General features: G+C 32.0%; 2 protein-coding genes and 1 non-coding gene across 3 annotated transcripts; all 3 read right to left on the bottom strand.

Moving 5' to 3' along the window:
- Nucleotides 1-11,622: 11,622 nt before the first annotated feature.
- On the bottom strand, nucleotides 11,623-14,773 carry LOC144576271 (rRNA 2'-O-methyltransferase fibrillarin 1-like). The gene is made up of 6 exons (XM_078326588.1): nucleotides 14,310-14,773; nucleotides 14,118-14,213; nucleotides 13,690-13,767; nucleotides 13,428-13,604; nucleotides 12,317-12,385; nucleotides 11,623-11,937 (listed from the first exon to the last, which is right to left on the bottom strand). The coding sequence occupies exons 1-6, from the start codon at nucleotides 14,646-14,648 to the stop codon at nucleotides 11,761-11,763; spliced, it is 936 nt and encodes a 311-aa protein (XP_078182714.1). The 5' UTR covers nucleotides 14,649-14,773; the 3' UTR covers nucleotides 11,623-11,760.
- On the bottom strand, nucleotides 13,196-13,272 carry LOC144543989 (small nucleolar RNA snoR60). Its single transcript, XR_013508123.1, has one exon. It is a non-coding gene; the product is annotated as a small nucleolar RNA snoR60 (small nucleolar RNA).
- Nucleotides 14,774-16,367: 1,594 nt separating the features above from the next.
- LOC144543901 (uncharacterized) lies at nucleotides 16,368-18,960 on the bottom strand. Its single transcript, XM_078292351.1, has 3 exons — nucleotides 18,895-18,960; nucleotides 16,692-18,700; nucleotides 16,368-16,384 (listed from the first exon to the last, which is right to left on the bottom strand). Exons 2-3 carry the CDS (start codon nucleotides 18,694-18,696, stop codon nucleotides 16,368-16,370), a joined length of 2,022 nt encoding a protein of 673 aa, XP_078148477.1. The 5' UTR covers nucleotides 18,697-18,700; nucleotides 18,895-18,960.
- Between the last annotated feature and the right edge of the window lie 8,286 nt (nucleotides 18,961-27,246).

Genomic DNA, 27,246 nt, shown 5'->3' on the forward strand with positions numbered 1-27,246 from the left:
ATCCAACATATTTTAAATCTCTATTATTAATATAGAGGATTTTCTCACTTTGTGGATTTCGAACCTATGATCTCCCATATAAAAGCTATGTACCTTTGTCAATTGACCAAAGACAAATTCTTCGAATTATTTTTTAATTTATAATTTGTCACAATACTAATAACTAGCTAATCCACGGATAGATGCAATTTAGAAACTTCAACAACAACAAAAATATTCGGACTGAAGAATAATCTTTGGTGTTTTTTTGTTTGTTAATTTCAACAGCATGGACATAATATTTTTACGATCGCATCTCTAATTCCAGCACGAACTTGTAAGATTCTTTCTTAAAATTTCGATTAGACAATATAAGCTTACGTAGTTCAGTGCCGAAATTTTTATTAATCTCTATTCTATTATAAAGCACGTTGGGTGTCCGATCTGCCAACGGCTACAATTGAGAGATGAAACTTTGGATTTGATCTCAGCTCTCCAATTACATATTTTGTCTTCTTTTGATTAAATGTATCTGTTTTATGTATAGAAGTCTAAATTTAGTTTAAAACATACCCACTACATATGCTGTCACACGATATGTTACAATTAAAATTGAATAAATTCTGAAATTTAGCGATATATTTATCTGTTTTTTTTTTGTTTTTTTGTTTTCATATTTCTCCTCTTCAATTGAGAAGACTCCACCTTCCATTTTCTTATTTATTGTTTTCTTACTTCTTCGTTTCTATACGGATCACAATGGAAATCATTTTTTTTATTTCCTTAGTTCTCTTTCTTTGTTTCTATACATATTGGTGTGGGCAATTTAGAATATATTTCCGATATAGAATATATCAATATGTGTGTGTGTGTGTGTGTGTGTGTGTGTGTGTGTTCTAAATTAGAAACAAAGAAGAATATAAATTGGAACGTGTGTGTGAATATATATTTTTCTTATAATATGTGTGTGTGTGTATATATCTTATACATACACACGATAACACTTTTTATTTATGTTTTTTGATATCATATTATATGTTGATATTGAATTGTTGTATGATATTTGATATTAGATTCGAATCGAGCTATTATTTGATATCATTGGTATTTAAAAATAAAAAATCATCTCATCATCAAATTGTTACAGAGATCACGATTAAAGTTAATTAAAAATACATAATCATATAAATTTTCTATTAACATGTGTTTTAATCAATGGTTTAAATAGCGTTTATCGCGAAATAGCGTACGGGTTAAAAAAATCGCGCTATGCTCAAATAGCGGCGCTATAGCGCGGAATAGCGCGCTATAGCAACGCTATTTGGGCATAGCGCCATAGCTTTTTTGGCCGGAAAACGCTATAGCGGCGCCGCTATAGCGCGCTATTTAAAACACTGCTTTTAATTTTTAGATAATTATTATTTTCATTGATATATTTATAATATGTCCCCGTTGCAATGCACGAGTTTGATACTAGTAAGAAATTAATTAATTAAATATCGATAATGGAGAACGAATCTGAATTATTTCCAGATATAAGGAAAACGTAGTAGTCTATAACGTCCAGAGAATGTTATAGATTATCATGGCCTGAAACAGTACCAGTTTATACCAAAACAGGGTATGTTCTTGGTAGAAACAGAGACCGAAACAGGCTGTTTCTGGCCGTGATAGTCTATAACGTCCGGAGAACATTATACACTATCATGTTTTCCCTATATCTTGAAAAAAAAACTCAAATCCGTTATCCATTATCGATATTTATTAAAATAATTTTCTATTAATAAAAATTTCGGTAGTTGAGTGAGTAAAAAAACATATATATATTATCTTGATTAAAGAAAATTTCCAAAATTTTGCTAATGGTTGCCAGGTTGGTTGGTGCCAAAAGGAGGGTATATCCAGCATTTTCCCAATTCCAATCTTAATTGATATGATTTCATCATCAAATATTCGTCACCATTTTGAAAGCAAGGACATGTCCTTCCATGTACTAATTTTTATATTCAAGTAATCGATGTGCAAGTAAATTCAAACATAGACGAGTCAATGCAACTTATCCGTCCATGTATTGACAATTTGACATTAACATAGAAAGCAATAATAAAGGGCAATGGGAAGATAAGTCTTTAACGTGAAAACAAATTAATGCAATTCAAGTGTGTTCACCAACTCAAAAGGTTTTGAAATTTTATTATCATTTATTAAAATAATATAACACCTAGCTCTCTGATTAAGACTACTTAATAATCCAATAAATGTAAAATGTTTGGCAAGTGGCATTTATATGACCAAGTAAAATAATCAATACAATCCAAATAATGATTGCTGGATAGAGACGGAAATAAAAGAAATAAAATAAAAAACGCCAACGGAATGAGAACAGTCCGATGAGCAGATGAGCATCGACCCAAACTCAATCTAATATCAGGTTTAAATTATCAAAGTTTATATAGATAATTTTAAAATTCGTACGAAACAAGTGCATACAAATCTTGACGTCATATCGCCCCTTGTAAAAGACTAATACATATATAATTTGTGGAAATATGTACTAAAAAAGATGAATAGTCAAAGAATTACTAAAGTACAAAGCATCCAATAATATTGAACAAATCTTGATTAACATGCAACATAAGTACCTAACATTTGTATTTGACTTTATCCATTGGCCGTTGCATTAAATAAAAAATCTATGACAGCATTTAATTGGGTGTACTCACATTTTGTGATAGGGAAAGGAGAGGAAAGACAGTGTGAGAATGAAAGAGACATCCAATAATAATATATATATATTTTTTTTTTGATAAACTTGATAATAGCATCCAATAATAAATTGTTAGATCGGATTATCAGAAAATCGCTGTTTTAGATGAAAATATAAAATTTGTACCAATTTATAAAAAATTCAAAAAATATAAATTTTTTCCTCCAAGCACATTTTAATATGAAAATCATGTTAAGCTATTCAAATTAACTATTCAAACTTTAAAAACGGAGATAAAGATATGAAGCATAATAAGAACGTAAAACCAATAATATATTTTAACCTACTCTTATTGGAAACAACAACGGATTGTTTCTTTTTTGATACATGAAATGAACCGATTTGGTATCATTTAAACATAACTAAATATGAATCTCTAACTCAAACGTAGATCAATTTATACATTTAATTTACAGCTTTTAGCGGGACTGCAAGTTAATGGTTCGATCTTGATATTTCTTGAATTTTATGTGATCAAAGCAAGTTGTAACTTTCAGAAACTATTTGAAAAAGAAAAACTTGATTTGAAAGAAGAAAAAAAAAAACACTTCAATAATGCAAGACACGGCAGGAGACACGGCAGATGGTCCTAACACTGCAAAAAAATGTTTAGATACAGTTCAAAATGTCTAAACTGATTTTTCACAATTAAAAATTTTGAAGTGACAACTGTCAAATACATATTGCAATTACAAATGTATTTGTAAAATTGACCAAAAAAAAAAGGCGTGGAACAAGAGCGTTTTCTAAATAAATCCGAAAGGACAAATATATCTTGATTCCAGAAGAATTTGCTAAAAAAAAATTCCAAAATTTTGATAATGGTTGGCATGGTAGCTTGGTGCCAAAAGCAGGGTATATCCAGCATTTTTCGAGGCAAAAAAAAGGGATAATTATTAATTGATCAATAAAGTAATGCTTATTAGTTAAGTGGCTGTGCAGACCTGTGCTGCTTCAAAATATGATTCCATCATCAAATATTCGTCACCATTGAAAGCAAGGACACATGTGACACCGCTCAATATAAGCCGATTTTTTTTAAAATACCCATTAAAATAATTAATTTAATAAAAATAACCATATCTGAAATGAAATTTTAAAAATACTCAAACCGCGGATTTTTTCCGCGACCCAGAATTTTTATTCCGGGCCGCGGAAAAAATTCGCGCTCCGAAAAAAAAAAAAAAAATTTATTTTTTATTCCGGGCGCGGATATTTTCCGCGGCCCGGATTTTTAAATTTTTTTTTTTTTTTTTTGGAGTTTGGAGAAAGAAAATATTGTTTTTTAGTCTCAACTTTGCACCTCTGGTTAACATATCAAAACACATTCAAAAATCATGAAAATTTACCGACATGCATTCTTGACTTCATAGAATAAGACTGTAAAGTTTCATACAAAATCTCAAAACAGATCGTGAGATATCGGTTCTCAAAAATTGCTCGAACTGCTGAAGGAGTGCTTCTGAGCCCAAATTTGCACCTCTGATTAACATATCAAAACACCTTCGAAAATCATGCAAATTTACCGACATGCATTCTTAACTTCATAAAATAAGATTGTGAATTTTCATACAAAATCTCAAAACAGATTGTGAGATATCGGCTGTCAAAAATTGCCCGAACTGCTGAAGGAGTGCTTCTGAGCCCAACTTTGCACCTCTGGTTAACATATCAAAAAACCTTCAAAAATCATGAAAATTTACCGACATGCATTCTTGACTTCATAGAATAAGACTGTGAAATTTCATACAAAATCTCAAAACAGATCGTAAGATATCGGCTCTCAAAAATTGCCCGAACTGCTGAAGGAGTGTTTCTGAGCCCAACTTTGCACCTCTGGTTAACATATCAAAAAACCTTCAAAAATCATAACAATTTAAAAATCCGGGCCGCGGAAAATATCCGCGCCCGGAATAAAAAATTAAAAAATATATATATATATTTCGGAGCGCGAATTTTTTCCGCGGCCCGGAATCAAAATTCTGGGTCGCGAAAAAAATCCACGGTTTGGGTATTTTTAAAATTTCAGTTCAGATCTGGTTATTTTTATTAAATTAATTTTTTTTAATGGGTATTTTAAAAAAAATCGGAATATAAGTCGAATGATGGTCCAGTTCAGCAGTAGCAATTGTATCCGTCGAAAACTGCATCTATTGATATATCTTAGTATTTTAACTATAAATTTTTTATACGAGTTTTAATTAATGTGATTCAAAGTTTTACAGAAAGATAAAAACATATTTTACAATTTTATGTAAAATATTATTATAAAATTAGAACGAAATCTTAAATGGCGTGATAATTATGTGACAACTTTTGAAGATTTATGTTATTAATTAGTTAGGTGTGAGTTTTGATTGTGTTTTTAACGTGATCAGATAGTGTTGAAATTATGTTTTATTTTGTGGGTCTCTCGTACGATCTTTTGAGTGTCTTTAGATGGTAATTAAGAGCGTTTTAAAAACATGAAAAGTTGTTGAAGAAGTAAATGTGACTCTTGAATGATATTATAAGGCTATAAAATAAGCCAAACTTAAATGGTAAGTCAGTGTATGAATTAATACTAATTTTAACTCTTGAGTTTATCTACTATATTGTCTTAAAGGGTACGTTTGGATGAAACAAAGAACAGCTTGGAATAGTTCGCTAACTCTAAATTCGGAATAACCGCTAATTCAATATTTCATAAGAATAGCAGCTAACCCGAGCTATTCCTTGTGTTGAGAATAGCGATTTTTTCACCCAAACGTGAAATAGTGAGAATAGTTCGCTAAGAATAGCAGCTATTTCTGGATTAACGCTATTCCTGTGTCATGTATTGAGCTTGCTTCTCTATGAATTGAGCTTGCTTCTCGAGTAATTTATAGTAGCACTTGCTAGCTAGTGTTTTTATAATTCTCATTGGCGGGACCGTGTAAATATGTACTTGCATGTATAAGTTTTTTTTTCAATGTACAGGTTAATTCAAACAGAGACGTGCGATGCAACTTACATAATAAAAAAAATAGTTTATTTAACAATTTATCTGTCTATCTATTGGCATTAACATGGCAACAGCGAATTGCAAGGATACCTCCAAAAATTTAATAATGTGAACATATGACGCTGATTGACCTTCAAAAAAAAATATATATATGACGCTGACATGAACAATTTGTTGACACGGACAATTTTTACTTCTGATATGGAACAAGTTTATATATGGACATAATTTTTTGTTGTCGTGAGAATGATACTTCACTGATGCAGCGTTGATATCAGCACTCCAATTTTTTTTTATATAAAAAAGGTAACAGCGTGATTTGATTAGAATAAAGCCAATAAACTACCTTCGGTAATTTAGAATGGAAAAAAAAAATTCTGTCAATAATATGCAATAAAATCTTAATTATTTTCAGTAATTTAGAATGCAAAAATAATCAAGTTTAGTGACTGACAAATTGAAGAAACGGTTTAGTAATCTATCGAGGAATGTGCTTCAAAAAAAATGGTATGTAAATCATCGCCTTTATCAGAAGCAATTATATTTTTTTCATGCTCAACAGGGATGGAGCTAGAATTCATATGGTACGAGGTAACTCAAAATTTGAGTTTGAATCTGGCCAGTTAATAACAAATTGACACAAATTTTAAAATTATCAGCTTCTTATTAATCCATCTCCTAACTCAGCCTACCCGATTTTACTATTTTTTTCAATGATACGGAAAACATAAGAGACTTGCATTTCGTCCCGATTAATTAATTGTGTTTTATCAATTGATTTGAGTGCACTTAGAAGAAAAAAAAAAGGTATAAAGCAATAAGAAAAATAAACAATAATAATGCTGAGCAAGTCGCTGAGTATTTGATGGAGAAAGGTGTAGGTCCGATGCCCATCGGATCTAGTTTGGTTCCGATGGGCAGATATACCGTCTAATTTGCTTCAGGATTTGTGCGCATGAATATTAAAGCAGACGCGAAAGTTTTGGCGCGAATCCTAAAGCCAATCCGACGGTGAATAAACCCGTTGGAACCAAAGTAGGTATGATGCCCATCGGACCTACTCTATTTCCTTTTTATTTGTGTTGTAAGCTGTTTTTCTTCGATAATACTTTAAACCAAGGTTCTAAATAGCGTTTATAGCGGCATAACGGGGACAAAAAAAAAAAAATTTAGCGAATAGCGCAGCTATCATACATAGCGTTTTTTTCTTTTCAAAAAATATATTTTATATTTCTACTAATAATAAACATTATCTAAAATCTCATAGAAAAAACCAAATTGATTAAGAAGTTATAATATTATCTCAAAGACTAGATTTTGTTTTAATTTCTGAGGAGTCCAACGCACAATGCATGATACAAATAATTTAATTGATATAGTCCAACGCACAATGTTCAAATTTATTCTTAATTTTTTTTTAAAAAAAATATCATGTAATTTAATTTTAGTTTGGACTTTAAAACTCATTTAAATTGCAAAATAATAATAATAAGCCCATGTAGCATAGCTAACCGCTATTGCCGCTATGCGCTACGCGCTATAGCGGATTGCTATTACCGCTATAATGGTTGTAGCTCGATTAGCGCAGTTTTACTTCTTAGCTGAAGTTTTTAGATTCAAAATCGCTATAGCTAGATATTTAGAACACTGCTTTAAAGTTTAAACACACATTTGAAGTAGAAGTACATGTATTGCAACTGTAAGACGATCCTCCACAGAGACCCAACAAACAATTAAGTTGAAGATATTCTAATCTCTACAGCTGTACTACTAAAAGCCCAACAAGACCAAAGCCCATTAAAAAAACACAGGACCACTTATATCTTACAGGTTCTAACCAATTTCGAGTAGAACTAGGGTGTTCTTGCTGAATTTACTTTCAAAATATATCGTATTGACTTTAAATGATAAATTTAAAAATTAAATAAAAAATTAAACTATTAGAAAGATCTACTTGGTGAGTTATGCGTATACAAATTAAATTTATAAATTTTCGAATTAATTTAGTATAAAGTCAAGCGGTAAAAAAAATGATAAAAAATGAGCGTATTAAAATTAACTTGTAAATCTTTTTTAACCGTTTTACTCTATACTAATTAATTCGAAATTTTACAAATTTGATATGTGAATGCATCAGTTGTAAAGCAGATCGGTTTCAACGATTTAAATTCATCTTTTGAGTTATTCTGATAAATTTTGAAATTAAGCTCGCCAAAAAATTAAGGAGCTTAAGAACATCCTACTTCTACCATCTTATAAACATGAACATCTAGCTGATGTCAATAGAAAACATATTACATTTTTTTTTTCTTTATTAAATTCATCAAGAAAGGATCTCATTATAGTTTGAAAGTTTAGAATTACTACATCGCATATTTATTACTTTATAATGAAAGGATTTCACGATTGAACGAACAAGATAGTGGACATTGATGCGTTACAATTTCAAAATCTGGATAACAATATGAGAGCATGAATTAGAGTTACAGGTAGCTATAGAACGAAGAAGATAGGTGACCCATATATACTTGATCGATTTCCTTCATCATCAAGATTGTATTAGCCAATACGGGTCGCATTAAGAACTGTCGATCTTCTGACTTAGCTTGTTGCATGCTTGACTCCTAATAGTAATACGGTCTGCATTAACCACTAGGAGACTTTCAAATCAACGTCGCTGCTCGTTTTGCCCCTATTGTTGCTCCATGACGTGTAAAGCTTCAATTTCTGCACAAAAACATAAAATTTGCAGCAATAATCTGATTCTACAAAGAACTAGCATTTTATTTAGTGGCAAAGACACATAGTTTTCATATAGGAGATTATGAATTTGGAACTCAGATGAAGAAAATCTTTTATTGTAATACAAGAGTATGAAATTTAAAAACTTGACCTTCATCATTTTTTTTTAAAAAAAAAAAAAAACTGATTCTACAAGAAATTAGATATAAAATGAGATTTTCAAGTAGTGTATGATAGGGGTGAAAACGGAGCGGATACGGAGCGGATAATGCTGATACCATATCCGCATCCGTCGGATAATGAGCGGATACGAATACGGATACGGATAGTAAAAGGATATCAAAATTCAAAACCAAATCCGCCTTAAACGGATACGGATACAGAACGGATAGTCTACGGATACGGATTCGAATACGAATATAAAACGGATAATGGTCGGATAATTAAAATATATGAACTTCGTAAAATATTAATATGATACCCTCAATTCAATTAAATATTTAATAAGCTTTTAGTATTTTTTTGAATAAATCCGGGGACTCAGATCCATAATCAATTAATCATGCATGAATATGAATATTTTAATATTTAAAAAGATGAAAGCATAAAAACATTACTTCTCAAATCAATCAAAACATGATTTACAGGCCCAGCCCAGATTTAGATAGTAGCCTAGCGCCTCAGCCCAGATTTTAAAAGATGAGAACGATTGACCCAGCGCCTAGCGCCTCACCGGTCACCACTCAGCAGCTCCGGTTTTTATGTACTTGGTTAAGTCCCACAATATTTAATAACAATAAAGAGAGGTAAGTAGAGAGACTATATAACACCTTGAGTGGGATGGCTGGGCACAGCACCTAGATGGGTTTTGGATCTGAATATTTTCGGATTTGAGACTCAAACAATGGATTATGGATCTGAAAATCTAGATTTATTTTGTTTTTAAATAAATTATTTTAAGTGGGTTGTATTTGGTTATTGGGTATCGGATAATTCAGATATCTGCTCCGTTTAGGACTCTGTATCCGTATCCGAATCCGGATTTTTTATGAATATCCAAAAATTATCCGAATTCGTATCCGGGTATTATCCGAATCCGTTTAATCCGGATTCGGATTATATGCGGATACGGAGCGCCGGATAATCCGGCTCCGTTTTCACCCCTAAGTGTATCCGATTCCAGTAGTGACATCCTTTGTTGTAATCCTTTGCTGTAATCAGATACAACGGATAAAATGAGATTTTCAAGTAGATATATAAAAAAAAAAAAAACCTTATTCCAGAGAACTACCATTATGTAATCCTTTGTTGTAATACAAGAATTTAAAAGCCAACATTCTATGATATTTTCTATATGTTTTACCGTTATCATTGAATGGTGAGAATATTTTAATTCAGTATAAGTAAAATAAAAGGTTTGAAACAGTAAATGATTGAAAAATTACAGAATGAAGTATATATGTGATGTCACGTATATTATATATATCGTGCTAATTAAATAAAGACAACAACACGTTAGAAAACAAGTAGATTTTGAACATGTAATTCGTGTATTTTTTTTTTCCATGCTTTGATTATCAGGGTATATACAATATAATAGATGTATCTCTATTGCAAAATGAGTGCTCATGATAAGATATATTAGTGTAGCAACAAAACGCTTCGCTACTCTCTTTTTTTAATTTCTTTCTTATGTTTATGTTTTAATTTTGAAATTGTGAAACCTACGTACTAGGCAGAACCGAAACATATATATTATACTTGAAACATGTTAAAGTGTTGGTAATTATTTTTTTGTGTAGAGATCATTTCTCAACCGCCTCTTGACTTACTCCATTTAATTAAATCCATATTCTCTTCATTTTTCTTTATATCTCTTTTCTTCAAGAGTCTTCCTCCATATTCATTTCCACTCGTGTCCAATCTTAATTTTCTATTTAGCAATAAAACTGGAACATTAGATTGTCAATGCTTAATCACAGCTTTTCTCAACAAAGAAACCTCTCATTCATGGATATAAGACAGACTTCAAAGGAGGTTCCTTTGTTAAAAAAAAAGTGGTGAATAAACTTTACAATCTTGATGAAAGAAGTAGCAAGTTCTTTTGATATGTTGCATATTTGCGTGTTTCTCTAAAGATTTTGCAAATTAAATACGTTAGAGAGACATAAAGGCCAACTACAAAAAGGATTGAGATCAATAATTAGTTGCTCAAATTTGCGAATAATTGTTCTCATCTTCGTTTGTGCTCATCAATTCAATAACTAGCAAATTTCTTTTATATATGAAAATGAATTTTTTTTTTGTTATTTGATTCGTGTATATGTATGTGTTTACAATTTTAATTTATTAACAACTCAAATTAATCTGTATGAATATCAAATACAATACAGGATGGGCGATACAACAATTTTCAACACAATCCAAATATCAGATACAACAATTTTCAACACAATCCGAATATCAAGTAATACGGACATAGACAGGATAAGATACATTTCAACAAAACAAGCACAATTTACTTAGATTTTAGAAAAATAGCCTCCACCGATCCCTAGAATCGGTGGAGCAAGAAAATCAAAAGCTACACTGATCCTAAGGATCAATGGAGCCAATTTTGCACCCGAAACAGAATACTCCACAAAAGATTCCATATTTAACTGCACTAATCCTAAGAATCAGTGGAGCCTTGATTTACAAATTTTCAAAATGGTGGAGAGAATTTTTGAAGCTACACCAATCCTTAAGAATGGTGGAGAAATTTTTTGAGGCTACACCGATCCATAGAACCGATAGTGACATTTTTTTAGGGTCCACCAATCCACAAAACCGGTGGAACTATTTGGTGTAGCCATCTGTGCAGTGTGCAGCCAAGAAGAAAATTAGCTCCACCAATCCTAGCTTTTGATTTTCTTACTCCATCGATCTCTAAGATCGGTGAAGGCTATTTTTCCAAAATCCAAGCAAACCGTGCTTATTATGTTGAAACTTTTAAAAGAAATTCTATTTTAATAAAAAAGTCCTATGGGAAATACATTGGGATAAAATAATATCCAATACAAGACCATATACGTTAAGTATCGGACTATCATGCAAAAATAAAAAAGACATTAATAAAAAAAGCTCCAAAAAGCAATCAAGATACTAAATATTCAAAACTAACAATCTCTACTGACAATATCCTAAGTGTACACAACAATTCAACATCCATAGCTCCATACAGAATATCAGAAAACATGAAGTACAGATTTTGCTCTTCAGCTTAATGTATTTGTGCTAAGATAGGCTCCTAAGCTGTTGACTTAGCCTTCTTTGGCACGCGGTAAGCACCGACAACACATGCATGGTCACGCTCAAAAGGCTCCAATGTAACCTGCTCTGCTGGCTTGAACTGCTCAGCTTGCAGCTTCTTCACTTCACTTGCAAACACTGCCTCCGCCGGCACAGTCGAGTCGATACAGTTTGCCTAAATACAGTTAATAAATTGAGTTATTATTTCCATCATTTGAAACAAAATTCAAAATTGAGGTTCACATAAAATTCATCTGTTAAAGGGCAAAACCAAGTTTTGTTGTAAGCAATGAACCACAGTTAAAACATTGCACATGTATGAATGATGTTTGAGTTAATTACTTTTATGTATCTTTCTGCAATGAGTGTTTATATTCATTTCATAATGAGTTGCTGTTTGGATTTGTTATGATGCAATAAAAATACAGATAAAACTACAAAAATTCAATATAGCAGAATATCTACCAGTAAAAAGGGGACAGATTAACATAAATACCTCAGAAAAGAAACTTGTATTAACCCTAAAATTTTGCCACTAACAGAAATGATTGTACCTTGATCGAAATAACAAAATGACCTCCATTCTTCAAGAAATAGGACGCATTCAATGCTAAAATTCTTGCCTGAATGATTAAAAACAAGATAAAAACGTCATATCCAATAAATCCATGACATATGAGGTAGCACTATAGCCTTTGCCCAGTTTAATTCAGCTAACCTTTCTAGACAACAGATGGCTCAACAAAAACACATTTAGGACACATTGTCATTTCAAGTGAATTATTTTACCAAAGTGAAAGCTGTTTTAAAAAGGAAAATTTAACAAAAAGAATTACTTTGGTACAAAATAAAACTTCAAAGATAACATTCAATAATAGCAATTTAAGTATCAGTGGATGGAAAAAATAAAACTTCAAAGATAACATTCAAAAAAATTAAGTACAAGATTCAAAAAGTATCCAAAAAGGACAACAAGATTCTGATCTGTCAATTTTCAACTCAACTCGGCAAACTAGGAACTGTTTTCCTGATAACAATTTAAGAGCTATCATCAATGAACATGTACCAATTACATAAGCTATATATATGTACATAGGTGCATCAAAAGATATGGTAGAAGACCTTGCACTTATAATAGCTAGCAAAGAAAAAGACAACACTCCTAAACAAACATTATGTTCAATTTTTCAAAATACCAGGAAAAGCTCATTGACAACAAAATATTTGATAGGTATCAAAGCACAAACAAAATAAAAAAAGAGTAAACAAAAATAGAACTGTGAATTGCATCAGATACTCAATTGTAATCATCCAAAGATGTAGTTAAGGGGAATCCGAGTATATAAATCTCATCATGAATATAATTGAAAAGAATCAAAGGTCATAAATAATATTAAATTAAAATGTAAACACAAAGTAGAGGGCACTTCAGTTGCATCAGATACTCATTTGTAATCATCCAAAGATGTAGTTAAGGGGAATCCGAGTATATAAATCTCATCATTTGCTTGTGCCATCATATTCAAAACTCAGAAATCATACAAAAATAAATATTCTGACGACTACAGATTGAAATTATTTTACACTATACCAAAAGGAAACTCATACCGAGGTGGAAAATGGGCTCTAGAATTTTCTAGAGGACTTATCTAGAGAAAAGTGTACCTGGTCAGGTTGTGCCACATCAGAGAAAATGACATCAACCATACCAACCAGCATGCGGTACCTGGCTGGATGCCTTGCATCCTCAATGATCGGTATAACATTTGTTCTCTTCTTGGCCATGTTAACCAAATCTCGGCCACTTCTATGTGAGAACTCAACCGCATATACAACTCCAGTCTGCCATAAAATAAAATGTTTTCAAGTAAAAAATAATGTTCAAGACAAGTATTAAGATAAAATATTAACATGGTTTAGAACTTACCGGCCCCACAAGGTCAGACACGTGGGAGACAGTGGTACCAGAAGCAGCACCAAGATAGAGAACCTTAGTTCCAGGGGCCTGAAATTTTAATTAGTATCAGAAAGAACGAACAAATTCAACAAGTGACAACATATATTATGTAAACCGCATTCTTTACAAAACCGACATGTTCAAGAACTATAATAGTCCACCAAGAAAGATACAGATCTAAAAAGTGGATTTCAGCGCTCCAGGTAACACAACATGTTATACTAACTGGTTCTATTAAAAAAGGCAGTATTCTAGAACCAGACTAATGAATTAAACTATACATTAATCTACATGAAAAGAATGCAGAGTACACCATTACTAGAATCACAGTATAAACAATCTTACATTTAATAACTAATCTTCTGGAAATATCAAAAGATTGAGTAGAAAAAACTTACAATCCAAATATTGTCCACACCGCCGATTATAGCAGCTGCCAGCTTGGATCTAAATGGATTCCAGACCCTATACTCAACCTTGGTTCCATCATCACCCTACAAATCGGGGAAAAAATAAAAAGTTATTACACTACGCCATACTTTTTCCCGTATTAATCAGATAGATACCAATAAAGCAATGAGACAAAAAACCTGAACAGAGATGCGCTTTTCTCCATAGACAGATTCTCCAGCAGCCATGTTCTTCGTGCAAAGAGCATCCTCCTTCCCCTTCGCCAAAAACACCCCGTCGTGCCTATGAGGAACAACTGTAACCTTTGCTCCACCCTTCATACCTCCTCCTCTGCCACCTCTGCCGCCTCTCCCTCCTCCTCTCATACCGCCACGACCTCTTCCGCCGCCTCTGCCGCCGCTGTCACCTCTACCACCAAAACCTCTCCCACCGCCATCCCGGCCGCCTCTTCCTCTTCCTCCACTGGCACTGCCTCCCCTGAAAGGAGAGCCGCCACGCCCTCTAATTGGCGCCCTCATATCTTTGAATTGAATAAAAACTGAGAGGCGGACTGCGCTAGGGTTTTAGTAAACAGGGTTTTAAGAGTGAAGGAGAGGAGGCTGAGAGTGAAAGATTGTTTTTATAGATCAGGATTAGGGTTTATAGTTTTTCCGTATGCAGCAGCACTTTAGGACTGGATCGTTATATGGGCTTTTTTGGGCTGCGCTTAATGCCCGTTTATTAAGGCTCTGATCGGAATACGAACTAAAAAGAATAGAGTTCAATTTAATAGGAAAGACAAGAAAAGAATAGATTGTGAATTGAATTTTGTTGATCAAAACTCGTAAATAGAATAAAAGAATTTAATATACATATATTCTAAACAACCACTGGTATTGCTTAAAATTACTCTAGTGTCATTATCTAAGGTTTGAAAAAATTATTCAAAAGAAAAGGAGAAGACGATGAAAATAAGTAAAATGAAAACCAGGAAGGAAAGGAGGAGAAGAAAATTAGTTTGTCGGAGCTTCGACAGCGCTTAAACAGTTCAATCATTACCCTTCTCTCTCTGCAGTGAAACGGAGAAGAAAGAATAAAATCGACACTTCACTCTAGCCAAATCTCTAGTTTTTCGCTGGATTTCCTTTCGCGATTTCGACGCTTCCAAATCGCGCCAAGTCTTTTCTTTTCCGATTGATCGTTCTCTTTCGATCACAGGAGAAGCGTCAATTCTATTTCAGATCAGAGTGTAAGAGGGGAGATTTTACATAATACCCTTCTTATTCAAAACATAGAACAAAATACCCCCTCTTGAAAATTATTAACAAAATGTCCTTGTAGACCCCATTTTTACTCTCTCTTCCCCTCCCACTCATTCATGTTTACTCCTTGTTTACTCTCTCTATTCATGTTTTAGAAAATATATCTAATTTAAATAATGTAAAATTTTATTTGCTAAAATTAGAAAATATACGATTAGCTTATATTTAAAATCTTTCAACATCTGTTCTTTCCAAAAAATATTATTTTATAAAATCTTTTTAATTACTCTGAAAAAGACGATGTATCAAATAAGAAAAAAATAGAGAGATGAGTACAGCTCAATTAATTGGATCAATTAGATTCGGTCAATTTTCACATGTTAAATTATGTTATTTTGAAGTCATATAGTCTATCTCAATTGAAATGAGTGATTTTTTTTTTAAAATAGAACTCTTTTTAAATCTTTCAACAGAACATTTAAATCTTTCAATATAACTCTTTTTAAATCTTTCAACGATCCCTAGGATTGGTGGAGGCTATTTTTCTAAATTTCACACAAAGCGTGCTTGTTCCGTTGAAAGAATTAAAATGAGTTCTATTTTAAAAAAAAATCAGAGTACATCTACATTTTTTTAGAATTAAACATTCTTGTTTTGAATTGCTCAATAACTAACTTCGGATCAATTTCAATGAGTATATTAGCAATCATTTCAATCAACAATCATAGTATAAAACAACAATCAACAAAGAAGCAAACAATCTCACAAATATAATATCCAAAAGCCTTTGGTCAGTAGTTTGAACCAACAATCATTTCAATCAGAATACATATTTGAGGACAATAACAGCAAAAGATCAAACAATCTCACGAATATAATATCCAAAAATATCACTAAATTACTATATCAACTAAACATAAAGAGTCAAAAAGCATAAAATGTCACTACAAATTATAAATCATAAATTTTATACTTTCCTAACATTATATGTCTGTATCAAGCTTTTAAAATACCTGCAACACAGAGAAGCATTTAAATCATAATAAAATAAAATGGCAACTTCATATTAGAAAAAAAAAGTTTCAGTTGATAAATTTTAATTGATCAATCAATCTCACATTTGATTACGAATAGTGTTAAGCATACTTCAGTTTTCAACCGTAGATGAGATCTCAAGTTCTGGCACCTACATATCATATATTTTTGTTAGAAAAAAAAATTAATATTTGAAACAAATGTAAATGTCATTACCTCTAGTTTTTCGAAACTGCGGACATCTTTTTTTATAATGACCAAGCTCACTGCACTGCGGGCATTTACGCTTTGTTGCATTTGTTTCTTCTCTCACATCCATTGAATTACGTATGCGAGTTGACTTTGGACGTCCTCTTTTGTTCCTAAGTGCAGGAGGGAGCACATTTGGTCCTTCAATGCTCGGCCAAAACCTCTTGTCTGGTATGGGATGAAACCGAAGAGAGTATGTGTTTCGATACATCTCAGTGAAATACCAATCATCACAAAGTGTATGGAAATCTGTTCTATGCCACTGTTCACCACAACAAGCCAACATATGGCTACAAGGAAGTTTGGTAAGTCGAAATACCTCACATACACAACTTGATGAACTCCTGTTTATTGTCACCGGGTATAATGAGGTTCCGGTATTAACCTCATATACGCATGGACCAAACCGACATACCTGATACCCGCGAGATGTTAATTGTCGTGGATGTATTTTGGCAAGAACTTTAGGGCACAACTGGTTTGTCATTTTTCTTCCTTCCTCGCTACGCTCTACAAAAGCTTGGTTTACTCTATAAAATGTAGCAGCAACAAATGCGGTGACTGGTAGCGATCGAGTACCTCTAAGTACCGAGATAAGGCTTTCAGACCAGTTGGTAGTCATAACACCGTACCTTCTTCCACCATCAAATGCTAATGCCCAATATTCACGGTCATCATTTAGTTTCTCCTCTATCCATCTCCAAGCATCCTCGCATTCAGTTTTTAACTGCTCTTTCAACCTATTAAATTCTACAACTGCATTTGCACAACCAATGTTGTAAAACTTATCCAATATTACTTTGTCTGTAAAACCTGCTTTCTTAAGGTTGGCTTTTATGTGACGCAAACACCAGCGATGAGCATGACCATCACTAGGAGAAAATACTTTACGCACCACCTCTTTGTTACCTGAAAAACGATAAGATATGATACAAACCTTCCTTTCACGGGTAACAAACTCTCTCACGGAGAGAAGAAACCACTCCCAATTATCTCCATTTTCTTTATCACATATAGCAAAAGCTATCGGATAAAGCCCCCCATTAGCATCTATACTTGTAGCAATTAATGCACATCCCTCATATTTTCCATACAAATTAGTGCCATCAACACTTACCACCGGTCGACAAAATTTCCAGCCCTCTATTGAAGGGCCGAAGGCCCAAAATACTCGCCTAAACTGTTGTTCACCTCTTCCAAGCCAATGAGGATTTATGGTCCAAACAGTATTTGGGTTTGGGGTTTGCATCATGGATAAATATCTTGGCAAATCAGAAAAAGATTGTTCCCAACTATCGTATATCATTTTCAATGCTCTACTACGTGCTTTCCATGCTAATTCATAGCTGATATCTGTTTTCCAATCATCTTTGATCTTGACTTGAATTTCCTTTACACTCATTGATAGCGATGTTCTCATTGAAGGGAGTATTTTCTCGCAAATTAGAGCAGATGTGCAATTTCGGTGCATGTTATTACCTATTGAAATAACGCAATTATGAGACCCTTTGTATTGACTAACCAAAAAATATGCAGCTCCTTTTGGTTTGTGTGCATGCAACCTCCAACGATAGCTACTCTTAACACAAACACAAGTATAGCGGCAAGTGTCAGATTTCTTCACTTTCATTTGAACAAAGTGGTTGATATGCCACTCTTCAAGTGCCCTTGATAAAGCCTTCTTGTCAGAAAATATTAATCCCATCCAGTCCCCATTCACATTTGCCGGGCCGTGCGTAGCAAATTGACTCTCGTTAGGCAAGTCTGCTATCTCGTACGTTCCCAACCAAGATTTATCAGCACTGAAAGACATCGGGTTGTTGATAAACTCGCCATCCACCTCTTTACTTTTGTTTATTTCAACAGAAGGAGCAATGCTTTCTAGACCACCATCATGTTCACCTTCTATCTCCTCATCAACATTATCATCAGAATCAGAGATTTCTTCAGAATGATCACTGGACCATTGGAATGGCAATGTATCATCTAACGCAATGTCATTTTCTAGCAAACTTTTATAATTTTCAAGCGACTCATCCATGATCCTACATGTAAACAAAAAAAAAATTACAAATATGAAGAAATGAGACATAAAAATTGAACCAATATAAATTCAAAACTGATCGATTTATTTAGTCTAATTCAAACTGAACCAATTTTATCATAAAAAATGTATCAAACAAGCTGATTTTGATTATACTAATTATTAAACAAATAGTAAAGAAATCAGATTTAGTACCTTGATCGTAAGATTAGAGATGAAACCCTAGCCAAACTAAATTTGGCTACACCTTTGCTCAAATACCTAAAAAAGATGTATATAATTTATATCAGTGGCATATTGATAGAATCGATTATAATTTATATCTAGGCCACGGTGCCTAAGGCTCTGATCAGAACCTAATTTTTACAAAACCAGAAATAATTTCAATAGTGATTTGAAATTCAAAATTTTGAGATCAAATACAATAATATACAAAACAAATTCATTTCATATATCAAAAATAATTGTTCCTGCTTTTTTTCTTGTTTTCATCACTTGCCATTAAACCCTAAAAATTGATATTGTGAATGTAATTGCTATAAATAACAACTACAAAAAAAAATTACTTGGTTGGAACTATAGATCCATCTTCGCACTGCTTGAAGGCTACATTTGTTTGGTGGCTGAAGCAACAAAGACGAATTCCATTTCCATCTCTTCTCTAGTTCTGTAAATTATTTAATGGAAAAAATTATTTAATGTCTCTATTGTAACTTACTTAGTGTCACAGGTGAAGAGTTGAAATATTTAAAAGGCGCCTAATAAGGGTTTCAAGCAAATATTATAACGAAAAATTAAGAAATGAAGAAATTTACCAAAAATGTTAGAGATAAGGATCAGCGGTGAGAGGCGAAGAAATCAGCGACGAGAGATGAAAAATGAAGTTGCGATATGTGGGATATGAAGAGGCAGTCGCTAATGGAGAAGGCGAAAAGACAATTGGGGAAACAGAGTAAACAGGAATTAGTGGGAGGAAGGGAAAGAGAGGGGAAAGGTGGGGCCCAGAGGGGCATTTTGTTAATAATTTTCAAGAGGGGGTATTTTGTTCTAGGTTTTGAAAAGGAAGGGCATTATGTAAAATCTCCCGTGTAAGAGTCTAATCTGAAGTTCAATTACTAGGGCAAATGAACAAAAGAAATACTGAAATTATTATTTATATCCAAAAAAAATTGAAATCTACGTTTTTTTTTATAAGATTTCGAAAAATGTTCAAACCATAATTTTATTTCACAGTTTTAAGCTCCAAAACTATAAATTTAATTTACAGTTTTAGTGATCTCAAAACCGCAGAACAAATCCATGAATTTGTAAAACTGAAAATTAAAATTGCGGTTCTAAGTTGAAACCATGAATTTAATTCACGGTTTTAGGTTTTAAAAACCCTAATTTCAATAAGTTATAATTTGTTTATTTTTTTATTGAAATATTAGAAATATTTTATATATTTCATTGAAAATAGAGGAATACTATATAATTTGATTTGTTAGAAATATTGCGACAAATAACCCAGATTAATATTTTTCATGCCGGATTTTTTGCGGTTGTAAGAAAAATTATAATATTTTTTTGTGTGTCATTGAAAAAAAAATGTTTTAAATGTGAGTTATTGATTCCAGTTCAAAAGTCACTTCTAGATAAATACAGAAAATATTGTAGACCTTCATTTTTGAAAAAAATAATAATTTTGTCATATGAATTGATATCGGAGTTTGTAAAATCGTGAATTTAATTCACGGTTTTAGCCTAAAACCTAAAACTGTAAAAAAAATCCGGTTTTCCTAAACCGTGGTTTTATTTTGCTGTTTTGGAGAGGCTAAAGCCGTAGATTTAATTTAGTTGGCTCAAAACCGTGAAATAAAATTGTGGTTTGGGTATTTTTTTTGAAATTTTGTCCAACGCAGTGTAGAATTCGAAATTTATTATATTTTTTGAATATTAATAAAAAAAATTCGGGAGAAATATAAAGCAGCAGTACTCACTTAATTACTGTCCAATTTATCTCAAAAGGTGAAGAGGGGTGAACGGAGAAAATCCTAATTATTTCTTTATGATTTGTTTAATCTCAATTTGATGAAAAGGAAAATATTTATTATCTTTTTTTTGTTCATTCCAATTCAAAAGCATAATCTGAGGATGTGATTTATAAAAATAAAAAAGCTGGTAATTTTTTGTATATCTCTCAGAAATCTTAAAATTATATTTTTTCCTTCTAAAATTTATAATATCATATTTGTCCTTTTAAATTTCAAAACTCACAAATTTACTCAATTTATTGTATTTTTAATAAAAACTTACTTTAAATTTATAAGTACTATTTTGACCCTTTATTAAAAGAATAAAAAAAATTGTAGCATGTGTAGAATACATAAATGATCAGTTTGTAAGGACAAAATGTTCATTTATTTACTTTTGATGCATATACGTTGACATTTAGATATATACTTGTGTGTACGATACTTGAGAAATGAATTATTATCCTCACAAACATGCTATGTAATAAAATGAATATTTTATAAGTTACATTTTTTTTCTTTTTAATAAACAGTAAAGTGAAAAATTTATAAATATGAATTTAATAGAAAAGACAAAAAATTAGGTAAATTCGTAATTTTTTAAATCTAAAAGAGTAAATATTATATTATAAATTTTTGAAAAAGAGGTATGCAATTTTAATATTTTCGAATTTCGATAGATATATGTAGAATTTCTCAAGCACAAAAAAAAACAAAGAGAGAATAGTTCATTGAGAGTAGAGTTGTAAATGAGTCGAGTTTGAGTAAGTTATTCCTAACTTGTGTTCAGCTTATTTAGTTAATGAGCAAGTTAATTCGATTGAGATGAAAATAACGAGCTGTAAAGTCAACACGAGTTCAACTCGTTACAAACTCGAGTTGGCTCACAACTCGTTTGACCAGTCAATTTCATTAGTTATAGTTATATACTAGTAAGAGTTTATCTAAACACAAACAATTTAAATATAATTAACAAGGCAACTAACAAAACAAAAAAAAAATCCAAATAGCAACTTAAGTGTCATTTAGAAGAGTATGGGATTTATTGTGACGAATTTTGTGTAACTCAAGTTGTTAATAAGCAAGTTAGGGTATGCTCAAATTCAGCTCATTTATTAAACAACGAGTCAGTTAACTCGAGTTGGAATTAACTCGCGTTGAAAATGAGCGAGTTAAAGTGAGCAGTTAACGAGCAAGTTAAAGTGAGCGAGTTACAAATTTAAGCGATTTTGTACAGCCCGAATTGAGAGGTAGAAGATTGAGCACTCACACTGGGAAGAAAGCTTAGGTCTTTCGTTTGTATCTCCAAGGATGCGTTCTTGAGTGAGTCTATGGTACTATGCATATTACGATTTGTTACCGTGCTACGGCTTTATATTCGAGTTTTCAAATCCTAACGGTTGATCCAAACCGTTCATCTTGTTCTCCATATTAATATGTATTTGGAGACCAAATTTTACATTTTTTGAAATTTTTTTACTATTTTTTTAGATTTATGGAAAATCACTGTTTTTGGATGGTTCAGAATTTTCAGATCAAGTGATTTTCTAAATATCTAAAAAAATAGTAAAAAAATTTCAAAAAATGTAAAATTTGGTCTCCAAACACATATTAATATGGAGAACAAGATGAACAGTTCGGATCGACTGTTATGATTTGAAAACTCAAATATAGAGTCGTAGCACAGTAACAACCTGTGATATGCATAGTACCATAGACTCACTCTGCGTTCTTTGTCTTCTTCTAACAATAAAATTGCATGCTTATGACATCTCGAAATGCAGTGTGCCCCACAAGTAGGCAATGTTTCATGTGTACTACTGGAATAGATTTGAAAAAAAAAAAAAAAATGGGTGAGCATCATGCTAAAATAGCACAGGCAATGTTTCATGTGTACTACTGGAATAGATTTGAAAAAAAAAAAAAAAAAAATGGGTGAGCATCATGCTAAAATAGCATCCTTACTGGAAGCTACTACTTGTACTAGTACTCCAAAACAGTAGAAGTTTAGAAAAGAAATAACCTGATGCATGTTGGTTTTTCACTGTCACAGATACAGCATGCACTTAACCGCTCTCTGGAACAAACCAGGCAAGAGAAGGGATGAAACATGCCCTTTCCCTCCTCTTTATTAAACCGTGGAGCAAACAACTTCTTATAGGGCCTGTTCATTTGTCATGGAATTGTGCAGGATAGGATTTGACGAGTTCGGGAATCCTTTTTTTATTTGCGGGAACTCATACCCATAAATATGCATGAGAATAATTATGTGAATGTACTGAACAAGTGTCGGTTGTATTATGAGAATTGTTGTCGAAAATCCTATTTTCTTTCTAAAATACTTGATATTAATAAAATAATTATGAATTAAATTAAATCAATTAAACAATAATATAATGATATTTCATTTGCTTAATTAAACCACTTAAAAAATATTTAAAACTAAATTAACAAATTAATCATTGTAGTGATTAATACAAGACTTCTATTTTGTTTAATTTTTTAAAATTATACAATTATATTTATTAATAAAATAATACAATTAAATAAAATTGATTAAGTAATAATATCAAATAGATGAAACATTACTAAAATATACATTTTAAAACATTTTAAAAAATGAACATTTATAACAAACAAACATTTAAAATTTAAAAAATGTGATTACAAAAATAAGAAAACAAACACACATTTACAACATGTAATTAAAATTAGTAATAATATTTAAAATCACAACAACAATTAACATTTCAAATAAAGCAGTTGTGCGGAATCTGAATTTTGATTTAGTCCCATTACAGATAGTAAACAAATAAAGAGCTATTTATATATACACCTCTATGTATTTGTTATAAAAAAAAATTCAAAGAGCACGACAAAATCAAGATTTTTTTTTTTAAATAGAATTCCTTTAATTTATTTCAACGGAACAAGTCTTGTTTGGACGGATTTTCAAAAACTAGCCTTCATCAATCCCCAGAATCGGTGGAGCAAAAAAAAACCCAATCTACACCGGTCCTAGGGACCGGTGAAACCTGTTTTGCACCGGTCACAGATATGCTGCACTAAAGGCCACACCAAAACCTCCTAGTTTCAAAAAACATCTCCACCAGTCCACAAGTGGACCGGTGTAGGTTTAGGATTTATCAACACTGATCCGTTCAAGCTATTTGAAGTGGGTTTATTTGAGTACCATTCTAACTCCGTATTTGTAAATTGATTCGGTCCGCAGAAAATCAATATTTGGGTACTTCTAACACGGGGCTTACACGGGGATTTATTTGAGTAATATTTAAAAGAACCCTCCACCGATCCGTAGGATCGATGCAGAAAAAATATTGATTTTCTGTAGCAATGCTCTATCGGGTGCAAAAATGAGTAAAAATTAATTCCATCGGTCTAGGTTGGGTTTTTTTTGCTCCACCGATTCTAGAGATCGATGAAGGCTAATCCAATCAAAGAACGCTTGTTCCGTTGAAATAGTTGAAATAATTTAAAGGAATTACATTTTTAAAAAAATCCAAAATCAATCCCGAATATTTGCACTAAATTGAAATTAGATGGGTTATTTCCATGAAAAATTCCAGCACAATTTTTTGCTGCCGAACGCTGAAATGGGATCAAAAACCCATTTGGTCCGACCCCATCAAATTCCCAACTAAAATTCGGCAACAGAACAGGCCTAATTGTTTTCCATCCCTTCCGATCCTCGTGAAAACAATGCCTTGGGATATTAGCGAAATCTACGCAAACTTTTGAAGCGACTTCCACTATTTCATTTTCATCTATGTGTAACGTAGTAATGCGACCTGAAGCATGGTTAGGTTGTTAGATAATTGTTGTAAATTTTTCGAGTTACAAGGATCGAGATTAGTTAGTTCTGATTATAATTAGATGGTATGCACATGCTACTGTTGTTGAAAAGTAATTATTGCCCGATTTATTTTAATAATTCAAAAATATATATTTAAACATTAAAGAAAATAATACTAGTATTTTTTAAACTAGGAACAAAGCAAAAAATTTACTGCATTTCAAGCAATTTCTCTGCCGCGTAACTGGATTTCGAAGTTTTATACAAGTTTATAGGTTTGGTTTGATTTTGCCTCCTTTGGAATTTTATTTGCTCCCCCTTTGACTTTTGATTTGTAATTAATGTTATATTTAGAGTTAAAATTATGATAAATTTCTTGAATTATAATTGGTAATTATGATTAGAAGTCAGAGTATTGAAAATTGAAAGTCAGAACATTGAAAATTAGAAATTAGAGTATTATTATTTTTGTTTAATATCCGATTAGCTAATGGGTTTGAACCCAATTAACTATTTTTTTTTTGAAGAAAAGTGGTTTATACCACCGATTTCATTTGAAATCAAAACATATCTGATTTAGTACCAAAATGGTACCAAAATCAAATATAACAAGTCCATACAGCTATAAAAACAAAGTAAAAACAAAAGAATAACAAGTTCACAGAAACAAGCGCACAACTAAGAAAAATAAAACATAAGAGACTACTAAAAACATAGAATGTATATAAAGCTAATGACTATATATCCAATAAATCTTCATCACTCTCCTCTTCTCCAGACATTAGAGATGGAGGGTTGCCAGCTCCAAAAACCTGCATATCCTCTGAACTGTCTACTTGAGAAATGGACATTAGAAGATCCACTACTTGAGCCAATTCTGGACTTCTTACCTCTTCCTCTTGTATTTGATCTGGGAGATCCTTAACATCAGAAGAGAGCATTAGACTCAATTTTAAAAATGAATTATCTAATCGAGATTGACACCAAAAGCTAGCTAATTAAATAATTTTTGTTTCAATAGATTTAATCGGTAGAGGGTTAGCATCATTAAAACAAATTCTATTTCTTTCCAGCCAAATAGTCCATAAAATGGATCCTCTAAGGAGCTCAACAATAACCTATCCTTTAAAGGAATGTATGCATCTAATACCCATAAATCCTCTAAAGATGTACAAGTAAATGTAAAGTTATTATGATCCGCAATCAAATTCCAAATTAATCTAATGTAAGAACAATGTATAAAAAGGTGTTCAGTATCTTCAGGTTGATCACAAAAAACACAAGAAATATCACCTTGCCAACCTTTCTTAGCTAAATTAATTTTAGTAAGAATTTTATCCCTTCTAACTAACCATAAGAATATTTTTATTTTTAAAGGGATATGCGATTTCCAAATAGAATTGTACTCCTTGTTAGGAATATCCCCATATTCAAGCCATTGATAAAAAGAATGTACAGTAAAATTATCATCCTTGGACTATCTCCAAATTAATCTATCTTCTAACTGATCAGACAAGGAGAAATGCTGAAATCTACATTGTAAAACATGTCATTCTTCTAAACATACCCCAGTCAATTGTCTTTTAAATCTGATTCGTTATTTTTTTACCCCTCCCTGATAAAAATTCTGGATCCTCCTCTGATTATTAGTTTGTATAATTTAATTTTTTTCTAATTTAAGTCTGAATTAGGCTTGCTGTTGTGAGTTTTTTCAATCGTATCAAAATTTGTCAATGTTTAAACTAATTCAGAGTTTAAGGGTGTGCTCCATAAGAAGAGAGAGGAGAGGTAACTTTTTTTCTTTCTTTTTTTGCAGAAAAATATCCTTTTAGCTCTGTTATGTGGACCGGTAAGTCGGTAACTTAAACACAGTCCTTCACAGGAAAAAAAAAAATAGTAGAAAAACATATGTAAACCGAATAGTCGCTCAATGCTCTTCAAAAACATGTGTAAATTTCTATGACGTGGTTGACCTATAGAAAAAGCAAGTTTGTTACCAATGTTGTAACAACAAAAGCGAAACTGCTAACTCCTTACAAGTCGATGTTTGCATACCTGATAGCCCCTTGACCTACATTTGAGATGGTTCATCCTACAAATCAATGTTTGAATATCTAATAACAAAAGTTCAATGGATAGACAAGTCTTACAAACAAACTCACATCTTGTAAAGTGACCGTCATTTCTTTGACTTAGTAGATGGAATATATAAGTATCTTGACGCCACCTCTTTCAGGAACGGATTGTGTCTGACGTCCATCAGACTCAAATTTGAGTCCGGTGAGTTCCTATATTGCCCGATCCATTTTAAGATCCGTGTCTACCTCTTCAATATCCGTGGGCGTTCGCTTTAAGATCTGTACCGATCTAATGCGCACATATCTTAAATATGACAAGCGTTGGACGCAAATTTCTCCCTTTCTCTGCGAGAGTAGTTACCAATTGTGCATAACAAGATATTGTGTTCATTTGGATCATCAAAGAAACATAACAATATTATTGTTATTTGGACTAAAATGTGAAAATACTAATTCTAATAGTGTAAGAACAATATCAGTATTAAGTTAGTGCTATTACGAATTACAGATTTATTTTTTAGATTATTATATATATAATTCGTTATTTCTATAAAATGCTGATCTAATGTTATTCTAATGTCAGATAGCACTAACTTTTTTCTATTTAGTGCTAACTGATCGATGAATGAGCAAAATAATGCTA

This window comes from Carex rostrata, chromosome 25, assembly GCF_964058835.1.
Source record: "Carex rostrata chromosome 25, lpCarRost1.2, whole genome shotgun sequence".
In the NCBI taxonomy this organism is placed as follows: Eukaryota; Viridiplantae; Streptophyta; class Magnoliopsida; order Poales; family Cyperaceae; genus Carex; species Carex rostrata.

Excerpts from the sequence above, each read along its gene's own strand:
- LOC144543901 (XM_078292351.1), bottom strand. The coding sequence starts at position 18,696 with ATGGATGAGTCGCTTGAAAATTATAAAAGTTTGCTAGAAAATGACATT.
- LOC144576271 (XM_078326588.1), bottom strand. The coding sequence starts at position 14,648 with ATGAGGGCGCCAATTAGAGGGCGTGGCGGCTCTCCTTTCAGGGGAGGC. Across the intron at positions 13,605-13,689 it reads TGTCTGACCTTGTGGGGCCG|ACTGGAGTTGTATATGCGGT; the intron begins GTAAGTTCTAAA and ends ATTTTATGGCAG. Across the intron at positions 12,386-13,427 it reads ATGTGGCACAACCTGACCAG|GCAAGAATTTTAGCATTGAA; the intron begins GTACACTTTTCT and ends TTAATCATTCAG.